Raw genomic sequence first — 12,619 nt, 5'->3', positions numbered from 1 at the left:
ATGCAAAGCCCAGGGGTGGGCCTGGGTCATTCAAGCAGGGGGGCTTTTTTCTTGCATTTTCTTTTTCCACCCTTACGGGAGCTAGAGAGCTGGCTCCCCAGGGCTGCAGGGCACCCAGCTTTCCCCAGCCCGGCTGCCAACCCCAGACCCAGGGCAGGAAACATAGCAGAGTCCACCATGTGGGGGGCAGAGAAGGCAGGAGCCTGGCATGACCTGCCAATCCCATCTTGAGGCCTTTGCCCTGGCTGCTCCTTCCCCTGTGACGCTCATCCCCAGACACTCACGTGCAGAGCTGTGCTTGCCAGGCCTCTGCCGAAACCCCCCCTCCCCTCCCCTCGGAGGCGTGCGTGACCCTGCTCGCAAAGGCCCTTCCACACCCACATCCAGACCCTGCTAGCTTCCCTTCCCAGCCCATGCACAGCCGGGCGTCACCACACTGCTCCGTCTGTCCCTGTTCCCCAGCCCTCCTCACTGGGGAGAGGAGGCTAAAGGCTGGGACCTGCCAGAATAGTGCCCATCAGAGGGCAGTGACTGCCGGAGGAAGGGTGGTGAGCAGTGGGCGATGGGCAGATGGATTAAAGAACAGGCGGACGGAAGAGCGGGTGGATGGGTGGTGGGTAGAGGGTGGTGGCAGTGGATATAGATTAAAGAACAGGTGGACGGAGGAGAGGGTGGATGGTTGGTGGGTGGAGGGTGGTGGCAGTGGGTATAGATTAAAGAACAGGCGGATAGAGGAGAGGGTGGATGGGTAGTGGGTAGGTGGAGAGTATGACACCCAGCCCCCACTAACTGTCCTCACCCTGCCGCGGCCTCCCCTGAGCCCCTGCCTGCCTCTGCCTGCTCCTCCTGGCCGGCTCCCTGCTCCTCATGCCCTCAGCCTCCCTGCCCTTGCTCCAGCTGTTTCCTCCTGAGCTGCCTGCCTCTCTCTCCCTGCCTTGTCCTCCAATGCCTGCCACTCACGGAGCCTTCCCTTGTCACTGAACTACCCACCACGCAAGGGACCATCACATGTGCCACTGGCGCCCAGGTGGCCACGCTGACCACACACACTCAGCCCAGGAAAGGGGCGCAGGGAGGCCTGAGGCTGGTGATGTCAGAGCAGCCAGCAGGGACGGGGGCTGAGGGAGCCAGAGGAGCATGCTCGGAGGAGGCGGGTGGCAGGGTGTACACACCCAGGTCCCTGACCACACACTGAAGACCCCTCAGGCTGGAGCCGCATGTCGGGACCCGGCTGCCATTGCTCTATCCATCTCCCCATGTCCTGGCCTAGCTCAGCCCTGGGCGCTGGCACTTTGGGCCTTCACACAGACTCTTCCTCTGACTGGGTAAGGTTCTCTTCACTGCCTCCGCCTTGCTGCCTGGGAGGATGGCCCCACTCTGGCACACCCACCAGGGCCCCAAGATGGCACCCCACAGCCTGACTGCTCCTCATGGAACACCACATGGGGCATGGAACTCGCTCCAGCTGTGCCACAGCGCCTGGGCCAGCCGGCACCCAACAAGTGCTTGGCCTGCAACTGGCACAGGACATATGGCCACTGAAGACCCCAGGGGACCACGCCCCCATCTGATGAGCCTGAAGTTCCAGTTCCACCCCACGCTGCCCTGGTCTGTCACGGCAGCTTCTGCAGCCCCTCAGCGCCTGCCACCCACCTGCAGACCTGAATGCCAGGATTCCACCTGCTCTGGGCATGGGGCTGGGGGCAGGTGGCAGGCCAGGACACCTGCCCATCACCTGGCCTGGGGTTGAACCTCCATGTCCGCTCCTCCCTGAACTGTGGACATCCCTGGGAGGGGGTGGGAGGCAGCCTGGTGGGCTCAAGAGCCAGACAGTGAGTGACAGGTGGTGACAGGGAGGCCCATGCGGGTATACAGACAGCTGGGGGCCAGCGGCCAAGACCTGAAACCTGCACCCCTCCCCTACTGGGCCATCCTCCCACAAACCGCACCCCAAACCCCCAAGGCCATGAAATCCAAGTGAACTTACACATCCGTCTCATCCCACAGGATACAGGTCTGGTTGGTGGTGCCCTGGGAGAGAGGGGAGAAGAGTCAGGGCCCCTGGCAGCCAGGACCAGCCCCCACTCTCGGGTCACCATGGGACCCACCTAAAGGTGTGCTGCCAGGCTTGCTACCTCTGCGGGTCCCTTAACAGACTGCGTTTTGCAAGGAGGAAACTGAGTCCAGGGTGGAGACGGCAGTGGCCCAAGGTCACCTGGGCTTGGCACAAGCCCCCACCACCCATGTGGCATCGGGCAGCTCCTGGCCCCCCCCAGAGCCCAGGTCCAGTGGCCAGGCTGGGCAGCAATGGCTGAAGTCCGTCTCTGGTATGAAGTAGGGTAATGGGAAGACCCATCCCCCGGGGCCTAGAGAGCAGAGGTCACTGGGCACACAGTGGCCTCTGTAAGCACCCTGCACTGCTCTGACGTCCTGCTAGCGTTCCTGGGACACAGCCTTGCCAGGCCTGCCACACACTAGCACTGCCAAGATGGGGCTGTGACAGCAGAGATGGCCAGAGCTCCTGAGGGTGGCTCTCAGGTGTGGCCTGCTCTGAGCAGCTGTGAGACTCAGTCCTCACCCAGCCCTATTGTTCCCACTTGATAAGGGAGGGAACCATGGCACAGAGAGGTTGAACAACTCTCCCAAGGTCACACAGCTAGAAAGGACAGGGCTGGGTTCTCCCGTGGCTTCCTACAGTCCTGGCCTGGGCTGGAGGCCTGGCACTGCCCAGTCCTGGTGCGGTAACCCAGGCAATGTGTTCCTTGGGGGCCCTGGTTCTCGGCCCATCAGAAGGGCATCTCGGCCTCTACTCCTCTGAGGCCCGAAGAAGGGCTCTGGAGAGCTCCAAGGAGCAGGGTTGGGACCTGGCTGGGCTCACATGGCAGCCGTGGCCTGGCCGGGGCTTCACGCCAGGGAGTTCCGGGAGGATGCTCCTGTGCTGAAATCCTAGGGGCCCTGCAGGCGAGGCCCGGCGTCAGCCCTGGCGGTGCCGGCAGAGGATGTACTTACACCCCCAGCTTCTCGGTGGCCCGGCGTCAGGGGGCCAGAAGTCATGGGACGGGCTCCACCTCTCAGAAGGGGAACAACCAGGCCAATGGGGACTGGAGGGCAGAGCGGTTGGAGCCCAGGTGGGGAGTCAGGCACAGATGGGGTTTCAGCACCTCACTTGCTGTGTGACCCTGGGCAAGTCACCGCACCTCTCTGAGCCTGTTTCCCCACCTATAATCCAGGAATAAAAGCAGCTCTCGCAGGTTAGAGCTGTTGTGAGGAGGCCCCAAAGGCTTAGTGGCTGAGGAGTGGGACAGAATTCACGCTCACGCGTTTCTGCAGGCATCAGAGTGCGCACGCGGACGGCACTCACATTATACATGTGGGCAAACTCGATCTCCAAGGGCGTGCGCAGGGAGCGAGGCGGGGGCTTCACAGTCACGGAGATCACCTTGGAATTCAGGACCGTCGTGTTCCTGCAAGAGCCAGAGGCACAGGTGTCAGGGGAGCCCTCTCAGCCCAGGCTCCTCCAGGCCCTTCCCCAGATGCCCCCGAGGGCCCCATACCCCTCGCCACCCTCCACCCCCAGCCCATCATCCACACTCCTCCAGGCCCCCTGGCCTCCCCCTTCACATCCTGTGGCTGGGGTCCTGCCCACCCCACCTGCCCTGCGCTGCCTACCTCTGCAGGGCCAGGAAGCTGCCCAGGTTCCTGTAGAGCACGGTGCCCACCACAAACACGGATGCTTCATCGGCCTCTGGAAGAAAGTGCAGTCAACCCCGGCCCGCCATCCCCACAGCCACGGCGGGACTTGGCAGCCTGGCCTGGACCCCGCTGTCACTGGCATCTGCTGCCCGTCTTCAAGGTCATGTCCAGGGCCCTGGCGGATGGTGAGGCCCACCCACCCACGGACACAGTGCTGTAGCCAGGGAGCTGGGGCAACAGCCAGGTGGGAAGAGGGAGTCCGGGCCATTCCCTGGGGCATCCTGAGAGCTGTGGGCAGGCAGGACATGGCTCTGTTCCCGGTAACAGGGTCCTTGACACGTGACTCCCTGTCCCTCCCTGAAGCGAGGTGGTTCATCTTGACCCCTCTGCTTGGGCCTCAGGGTTGATCTGCAGGCCCTGGCCCCCGAGAGGGCAAGGAGGGCTTCCTGGAAAACGGGACCCCCTTGAGAACCGCCCAACTCTGAGGCAGCAGCTAGACTCCACGGGGGTGGCGACCATCCGCCTCTGGGGCCCACGTCCCCCATGAAGGTCCCCCCCACTCCCTGGGCCCCTCACCTGCCAGCCCCGTGGAGAAGACACTCTTGGACACAGTGACCCTGTCCTCCGGCACCTTGGCCCAGTCACCCGTGGCCCGCCAGCCCTTCATGGGGAAGCTGATGTCAGTGGCTCCGCTGGCTGGGAGCTTATGGATGCTGAGGACTGGGTGCAGGGTTGAAGGCGCGAGAGACAGAGAGGAGGGAAAGTCACAGATGTGGCGGCGCCTCAGCTGCGGGAGTTGAGGTGCAGGCCTGGCAGTGCAGGGTGATGCCGCGGGGTGCCCATGGCGCAGAGGCAGGAGTGTGGGGGCCATCGGCCCCAGCCCCAGCCCCCAGGGTACAGACCCCAACTCCCTGCACCCTGGGCCCTGTGCAGGCTCCACACTCCCTGGGTGGGCCTTGTCCCCAGAACCTCAGTGAGGTCCAGGAGCAGAGACAGCAAGGAGCACCAAGCAGAGGCCGGGCTGGGCCTGGTCCTGCTGAGCTGGAGCCTCGGTGAGGGGCAGGGAGCCTGCCCCTCCCACCCTCCATGGCCCAGAAGGTGGTCAAAGGCAGAATCTGGGGTCTGTCCTGTGGCCATGGAGGGATCCACAGGGACCAGGCACCTCCTCAGCGCCCCCCACTCCCTCCTGGGACAGGGGAGCCCAGCTGCCCTCCAGCTCTGTGAGCTGATGCCACCTCTCCTCCCTCTGTAGAAGGGGGATGGGGGCTGCCCTGCCTCAGGGCTCAGGCATCAAAGGGCAGCATGGGCCACGGTGAAAGAGGGGATCCAGTGTTCCCTCCCATTCTGGGAAGGAAGGCATTGGGGGTGCGGAAGGGCCCTGAGCTCAGGGTGGATGGGCATGGGGATGAGGCAGCAGGTTTAGGGGCAACTGGACGTGGGGACGAGGCAGCAGGTTTGGGGCAACTGGACGGGAAGAGAGTTTGGGGAAGTGCCGCTGGGGTGGAAGCAGGTGCTGACAGGGACCCACCGCTCTGGGGGAACCTGGCCCTGGGGCCGTGGCCTCAGCCCTCACAGGCCCAGTGGAGCCTCAACAATGCAGCCCAAGATGGGGCAGGAAGAGGCGGGGGGGAGAGGAGGGGAGGGAGAGGAGGAGAGGGAGAGGAGGAGAGGGAAAGGAGGAGAGGGCATGAGCATCAGTAGCGCCAAATGCAGTGGGCGGCATGGATGCCCGAGAAGAGGGTTTTGCACCATGGATGTCACTGGCAGCCCCAATGGAGGGCAGAGGGAATTTGGACTGGGTGGGCACCCAGTGAGGGGAGGGGCAGGAGGGACCAGCAGAGAACCAGGGGTGCGGACAAGAGGAAACATCAAAGGACAGGTGGCCTGCAGGGGCAAGGGGCTGCTAGGAAGCTGCAGTGGGGAATGGGGGCAGATGGACGCTGGAGCAGCACCCTGGAGCAGGCGAAGGGGTGGGGGGCTGGACACAGGGTCATCGAGGGGCGGTGGAGGGCTGGCATGGGCACCAGGGTGGGCTGCGGAGGTGTGCCTGGGTAAGGGGCAAACTTTGAAATATTTCATTGGAACAAGATGAAAAGTGGCAGAATTATTGAAATAGTAGCAATCAGTCGTGTTGATGTTTCTAGCTGAGGCATTTCACTATGGAAAAATCACAACTTTGTCTTTTTTTGTTCCTTAAAGAGACAGCCTATTGCTCAGGCTGAAGTGCAGTGGTGTGATCACGACTCATTGCAGCCTCGACCTCCTGGGCTCAAGCGATCCCACCTCAGTCTCCCTAGTAGCAGGGACTAAAGGCGCACCACCATGCCTGGCTAATTTTTTAAAAAACATTTGTAGAGACAGGGTCTCACTGTGCTGCCCAGGCTGGTCTCAAACTCCTGGGCTCAAGCGATCCTCCTGCCTTGGCCTCCTAAATTGCTGGAATTACAGGCATGAGCCACTGCGCCTAACCTCTGTCTTTAATTTAAAAGGTTAATGCTAGTTAGCCTCCCAAAGACATTATAATAACAATGTCGATCCGTCTTGGCCATGTTTTAGTGGGACTTGCTCGAGTACAATAGGCACGAAGCTATGGTTTCCACCAGACACATCTGAGTGCTGCCTGCAGTACAGGCCTGGTCGCATGGATGTTAGGGTTGCTAACTTAAATGTCCTCGGACTGTGACTGTTTTAGGCCTGGGGATGGGACACCTCGGGAGTGCCAAGCACCTTCTGACGAGATGAATATTGAAATGGACATTTCTATCGGTGAAACCACTGGGTCATCAACCCGGTCATGGAAGGTCTCTGGGTTTAAGGTTGGCTGCAGGGATCAGAGTTCGAGCCTTTGTAGTCTGTCTACATGCAGCTTCTGTGTCACTTTGACCTACAGCTCTGACGGTCGGGAGGGATTATTTCTTTCATCTGATTTGCATAAAGAGATGCAATGGGAAGCTGCTTTCGCTGGCGTCCAGTTCTTGGCAGCTGAGTGAGGGAGGGATGTAAGGGTGGGGGCGTGGGCAGAGAAGCAGGGTCCTGGGAGTGAGTGAGGCTGAGCACGGGTGAGTGGAGCATATGGGATGCACGGGGCGTCTGTGGTGTGCTGTAGCTTGAATGTGTCCTGTAAACGTTCACATGTTGGAAATTGAATCCCCAATTTCATCTGCTCATGGTACTTGGGGGTGGGGCCTTTGGGAGGTCATGAGGGTGGCCCCCACGATGGCTTTAGTGGCATTACAGGAAGGGAGACCTCAGCGGGCATACTTGCTCTGTCTCTCATGGGCTGCCTCTGCCACGCTGTGCTGCAGCAGGAGGGTGCTCACTCAGAGCTGGAGCTCTGATCTTGGACTTTCCGGCCCCCAGAACCTCTCATCTTTATAGATTACCCCTTCAGTGACAGCAACAGGAAATGGACTGAGACAGGGTTATGAAGCATGTGGGTTAACCACAGTGCTCAGGGTTTGAAGCGTGTGTGGGCCATTCCAGGGGCCGTGGGCTGTGCCGAGCACTCTGGGAGTTGGCCACCAGTTATATCCTGGGCACCAGTGTAGGCACTGGGCAAGGCCCCAGGGTGTGTGTGCTGACAAAGCTCAGCTGATCCTGGTCATATCACTAGAGGTGAAGCATCCCCACAGGGGAGGTGACATTCTCCCTCCTTGGTACTCTGTGGATCACAGCTGGGGCCAGCGCCCACTCCTGGGTCGTCTGCTTTGAGATACTCTCTGATCAAGGCAGGGAAAGTTTGGGAAATGTGGCTTTTGAGAGGTATTTGAGGGCACTGTAGTAACAGTCATTAAATAGAATTGCTGTGAGTGTTTGTAATGACAGCCACCTTTTATCCTGGGGTTCAGGCACTCACTTGTCTCATCAGTCTCTACCTCCCCATGAGGTGGGCACCGTTATCATCTCATTTTAGAAATGAGAAAACTAAGACTCGGCTGACACCACGGAGCTGGGTGGAGTCCAGGCCCCTCTGGCAAGGCACTGCTGGGACTGACAAGCAGGGAAGGTGTGGGTTACACAGCCCCTGCCTCTAAAGCTCCACAGGGAAGGCACTGGGGGTGACAGGCAGAATGAGCTCTGGCCCCCGGTGGGTACATGCGAAGCGCTAGCTGGGGAATGGAGCTCCCAGGTCCACAACCCCTGGGCTGTGTCTGATCTCCTCCTAGGTCACATCATCAACCCTCAGGAGACTGAAAACAGGACCCATCTGAGAAATCGGCTGGGAGGGCCCACAGAGGCTGTCTGGTCACTGCCCCTTTATACAGATGAGGACGCTGAGGCAGAAGGGCCTGGCCCAGGGCTGCAGAGCAAGGCACAGGGGGTGGCAGCAGGCAGGCAGGCTTACCCAGGTTGTCTGTCACCTGGTATGCATCCCTCAGGTCCTTCATGCGGAAGCCGATGACGTCCACAAAGTCCTCCACCAGCCGGAACAGCTCCTTTGCGTTGGGGCCCGCCTGGGGGGCAGGGGGGTGAGCAGCCCAGGGAGGAGGCCCCACTGTCCCTTAGCCCCTGCCTCCTTCCCTTCCCTGTCCCTCCTTTTCTTCTTGGCCATTTCCTAACATTTCGAGGAAGTGGGGCTGGTGACCTCTCAGCACCCCACTTTGGGGATGAGAAAGCAGATGCCCAGAGGGGCTGCTGTGCCCCACCCATGGGAAGCCCAGGATGGGGGAGAGTTTCTGGATACCCACGGCCCCCATGCCGGGTGCCACCCGGGGCTAGGAGTGGCAGCTGGCTGGAGGTCAGCCTGGGGGAGTGAGCACTGCCCACTGCCCCAACGTGAGGAGGGCTCTATGTCCCAGCCGCCTCGGCATCCTCATGTGCTCAGTGTTTTCTGGAACCTTCTCACTGAGCCCCAGGAAATACATGACTGTCCTTAGACAAATGAGGAAATAGGCTGGGAATGCTGAGCTTCCTCAGTGCCGTCAACACCAGCAAGAGGCCGTCCTGGGATCCAAACCCAGAGCACCCAGTGGGACCCCACCCCAGGCCGACTGGAGACCAGGGAGGCACCAGCTGTGCCTGCACCCCTCCTGAGGCTGCTGACCGTAGGGGCCCCAGGCCCTACCAGCTGGGCCTCCTCCCACTTGTCCCGATTCTCCTCTGCCAGCAGGTTGCTAAGGATCTGGACAAAGTTCTGGAAAGAAGAGGAAGAAGGGCCAGTGACAGAGAACAGGGCACAAAATCACCGTTCACTGTGACCAGGGTCAGGATTCAGTGTGTGACCAGGGTCAGGGCTCAATATGTGACCAGGATCAGGGCTCAGTGTGTGATCAGGGTCAGAGCTCACTGTGACCAGGGCCAGGGTTCAGTGTGTAACCAGGATCAAGGCTCAGTGTGTGACCAGGGTCAGGGCTCAGCATGTGACCAGGGTCAGGGTTCAGCATGTGACCAGTGTCAGGGCTCAGTGTGTGACCAGGGTCAGGGCTCAGCATGTGACCAGGGTCAGGGCTCAATGCGTGCCCAGGGTCAAGGCTCAGTGTGACCAGGATCAGGGCTCAGGGTGTGACCAGGATCAGGGCCCAGGGTGTGACCAGGATCAGGGCTCAGCATGTGACCAGGGCCAGGGCTCAGTGTGTGACCAGGGCCAGGGTTCAGCATGTGACCAGGGTCAGTGCTCAGTGTGTGACCAGGATCAGGGCTCAGTGTGACCAGGGTCAGGGTTCAGCATGTGACCAGGGTCAGGGCTCAGCGTGTGACCAGGGTCAGGGCTCAGCGTGTGACCAGTGTCAGGGCTCAGTGTGTGACCAGGATCAGGGCTCAGTGTGACCAGGGACAGGGCTCAGCGAGACCAGGGTCAGGGCTCAGCATGTGACCAGGATCAGGGCTCAGCGTGTGACCAGGATCAGGGCTCAGGGTGTCACCAGGGCCAGGGTTCAGCGTGTGACCAGGATCAGGGCTCAGCATGTGACCAGGATCAGAGTTCAGTGTGTGACCAGGGCCAGGATTCAACATGTAACCAGGATTGAGGCTCAGTGTGTGACCAGGGTCAGGACTCAGCATGTGACCAGTGTCAGGTCTCAGGGTGTGACCAGGATCAGGGCTCAGTGTGACCAGGGTCAGGGCTCAGCATGTGACCAGGATCAGGGCTCAGTGTGACCAGGGTCAGGGCTCAGTGTGTGACCAGGGTCAGGGCTCAGTGTGTGATCAGGGCCAGGGTTCACTGTGTAACCAGGATCGAGACTCAGCATGTGACCAGGGTCAGGACTCAGCATGTGACCAGGGTCAGGGTTCAGCATGTGACCAGTGTCAGGGCTCAGTGTGTGACCAAGATCAGGGCTCAGTGTGTGACCAGGGTCAGGGCTCAGTGTGACCATGGTCAGGGCTCAGTGTGACCAGGATCAGGGTTCAGCATGTGACCAAGGTCAGGGTTCAGCAGGTGACCAAGGTCAAGGTTCAGTGGGTGATCAGTGTCAGAGTTCTGTGTGTAACCAGGATCAGGGCTCAGTGTGACCAGGGTCAGGGCTCAGCGTGTGACCAGGATCAGGGCTCAGTATGTGACCAGGGTCAGGGCTCAGTGTGACCAGGGTCAGGGCTCAGTGTATGACCAGGATCGGGGCTCAGTTTGTGACAAGGGTCAGGACTCAGAGTGTGACCAGGATCAGGACATGGTGTGTGACCAGGGTCGGGGCTCAGTGCATGACCAGGATTAGGGCTCAGCATGTGACCAGGGTCAGGGCTCAGTGTGTGACCAGGTTCAGGGCTCAAGCATGTGACCAGGGCTCAGTGTGTGACCAGGATCAGGGCTCAGCTTCTGACCAGAGCTCAGCATGTGACCAGGGTCAGGGCTCAGCCTACGATCAGGGCTCAGTGTGTGACCAAGGTCAGGGCTCAGTGTGTGACCAGGGCTCAGCATGTGACCAGGATCAGGGCTCAGCTTATGACCAGAGATCTGTGTGTGATCAGGGTCAGGGCTCAGCCTATGATCAGGGCTCAGTGTGTGACCAGGGTCAGGGCTCAATGTGTGACCAAGATTAAATGTGTGACAAAGGTCAGAGTTCAACCTATGACATGGGTTAGGGCCTGGGCTGTGGCTAGGGTTGGGGATCCATCTCTAAGGTCGAGGAGGGCTCCTCAGACACCTTCCCGACACCCTCTTCCAAAATCCCCCTTGGGGAGCCCACCTGTACGTCCCCAGGGGTAGGGCTGTAGTACGCTCTCCGGAAAATCTCTGTCATGTTCCTCAGGACGTCGATGGTGGACAGCAGGTCCCCGCTGTAGCTGGTCCCGTCCTGAGAGATCTCCACCAGGGTCTGGATGACCTCCGAGACTCCCTCCCCGGGCAGCCCTCGCTGAGCCTTGGCCAGGTGCTCCCGGGTCTGCGGAAGACAGAGAGGGCGGGTGCCTTCACCTCTGTGGAACACGTCCAGGCGGCCACCCAGGACCTCCCACGCCTAGGACCCTCTGCAGGGTCCCAACCTGTGTGGCCAGGGTGATTGGGGAGGGGTTGGGGACCCCCGGGAACTGGTCCTCACCATCATCTGGATGTTTCTGTAGTCAATGGAAACACAGCGGATGTAGGTGGGGGGCTCCCAGTAGGCGATGCCTTCCTCGTCCAGCTCACACCGTCGCAGGATGAGTCCTGGGGAGACCACCCCCTTCTCAGGTGGACGCCCACTGCCTGGCCCAGGAATCCCACCCTCGGCCCCTGGCAGCAGACCCTCTGGATGGGACCCTGTGGCCCCCAGAAACAGGGAATCGCCCATGGCCTCACACGAAGAGCAGAGCCCACGCAGGGACCTCGTTCCCTTCATCAACACATTTCCAGCTGCTACCTGCCCCAAGGACTCAGGACCCGGCAGGAGCTAAGCCTTCAGGAACCCCACTGCATGGAGGTGGAGATCTCGGCCGAGCAGGGGCTTCAGAGTTCAGCCATGACCTCTTTCGGAGCCCCTTCTAACCAACCCAGAGCCCTGGAGGGAGCCAGCACCCTGGGCCCCTGCCTGGCTGCATCCACAGGGCTACGGGGGCCTCAGCCTGGCCCGGAGACACGGGGGCAGCCTTGGGGTACCGCTGGGCATTAAGGAGACAACAGCCTTAAACACGGCACACCCTGTGATACAGAGCTCACTCCTAGGACATCATCAGAGAAACAGGGACAGCTGAGTGTTTACAGGGTGGCGGCAGCCACAGAGAACTGTCGCAGCCCTGACACCCAACAAGAGCTGCGGGACTGGATGCAGAACCTGGTTTAGATGGGACCAAAAATGAGTGGCACTGGGAGATCCCGCCATACATGAGGACCAAAGGCCAGGGGAGGCACGCCACCGTGCGGCATTCATATGCTTCATTTTGCTTCTCAGCATTTGCAATCTGCTACCAAGAACATGCCCTGTTCTGTAATCAGAAGAGTGAGGGAGGAGCAGCAGCCGCAGCTGGCAATACGGGGCCCCCGCCGCCGTCCCCCACACCTCCCCACAGCAGCTCTGAGCAGAGGAATCCCAACTGCCCTCATCCTACAGATGAGAACACTGAGGCTCAGGGAGGTTAAGTCAGTTTCTGAATGTCACACAGCAAACAAGGGCAGAACCAGAGTTTGAACCTGGGCTCCCATCCTCCCCGCCTGCTGCCTGTCAGGGACATAAAGCACCTGCACTCCTTCAAAAAGGAGGGGTGAAGGAGGCCTGCCCCTAGTGCAGCGAGCCCTTCCCCATGGAGCCCTGCTTTCTCCTCGAGGCTGGCATTCAACGGAGACCTCCTCTTCCTGTCCCTGCAAGCCCAGGGCAAGAGCATTCACTTCCCTGTGCCTCAGTTTCCCAGCTGTAAATGGTGGTGGCTTCTTGGGTTGCTTAGACTCCGTGGACATCTTGCGTTAGGGGCCGAGCATGGGTGCCAGCCCCTAGCGAGTGCTCAGAACAGCGGCTGCCACAGAGTTCTCACTCGGTGCCTTGGGCTCGCGGCCCCACCACCCTGCGCCAGCGCACGCAGG

The 12,619-nt window shown here is 60.5% G+C and overlaps 1 protein-coding gene across 6 annotated transcripts in view; it reads right to left on the bottom strand.

Annotated features, from left to right (window-relative positions):
- ADGRB1 (adhesion G protein-coupled receptor B1) overlaps window positions 1-12,619 on the bottom strand; it is a 98,219-nt gene that overhangs the window by 55,192 nt on the left and 30,408 nt on the right. For all 6 annotated transcript variants that reach the window (XM_055287433.2, XM_055287441.2, XM_055287434.2 and 3 more), the window contains exons 10-17: window positions 11,166-11,272; window positions 10,815-11,009; window positions 8,759-8,827; window positions 8,039-8,147; window positions 4,270-4,413; window positions 3,670-3,745; window positions 3,362-3,464; window positions 1,988-2,031 (exon numbers count right to left, since the gene is read on the bottom strand). In XM_055287433.2, the coding sequence (XP_055143408.1) occupies window positions 1,988-2,031; window positions 3,362-3,464; window positions 3,670-3,745; window positions 4,270-4,413; window positions 8,039-8,147; window positions 8,759-8,827; window positions 10,815-11,009; window positions 11,166-11,272 (847 nt within the window). The remainder of the gene's footprint in view (window positions 1-1,987; window positions 2,032-3,361; window positions 3,465-3,669; window positions 3,746-4,269; window positions 4,414-8,038; window positions 8,148-8,758; window positions 8,828-10,814; window positions 11,010-11,165; window positions 11,273-12,619) is intronic.

Source organism: Symphalangus syndactylus, chromosome 7, assembly GCF_028878055.3.
Source record: "Symphalangus syndactylus isolate Jambi chromosome 7, NHGRI_mSymSyn1-v2.1_pri, whole genome shotgun sequence".
Classification (NCBI taxonomy): Eukaryota; Metazoa; Chordata; class Mammalia; order Primates; family Hylobatidae; genus Symphalangus; species Symphalangus syndactylus.
The sequence above is the reverse complement of the archived record's forward strand: the minus strand, read 5'-3'. Positions and strand labels throughout refer to the sequence as shown.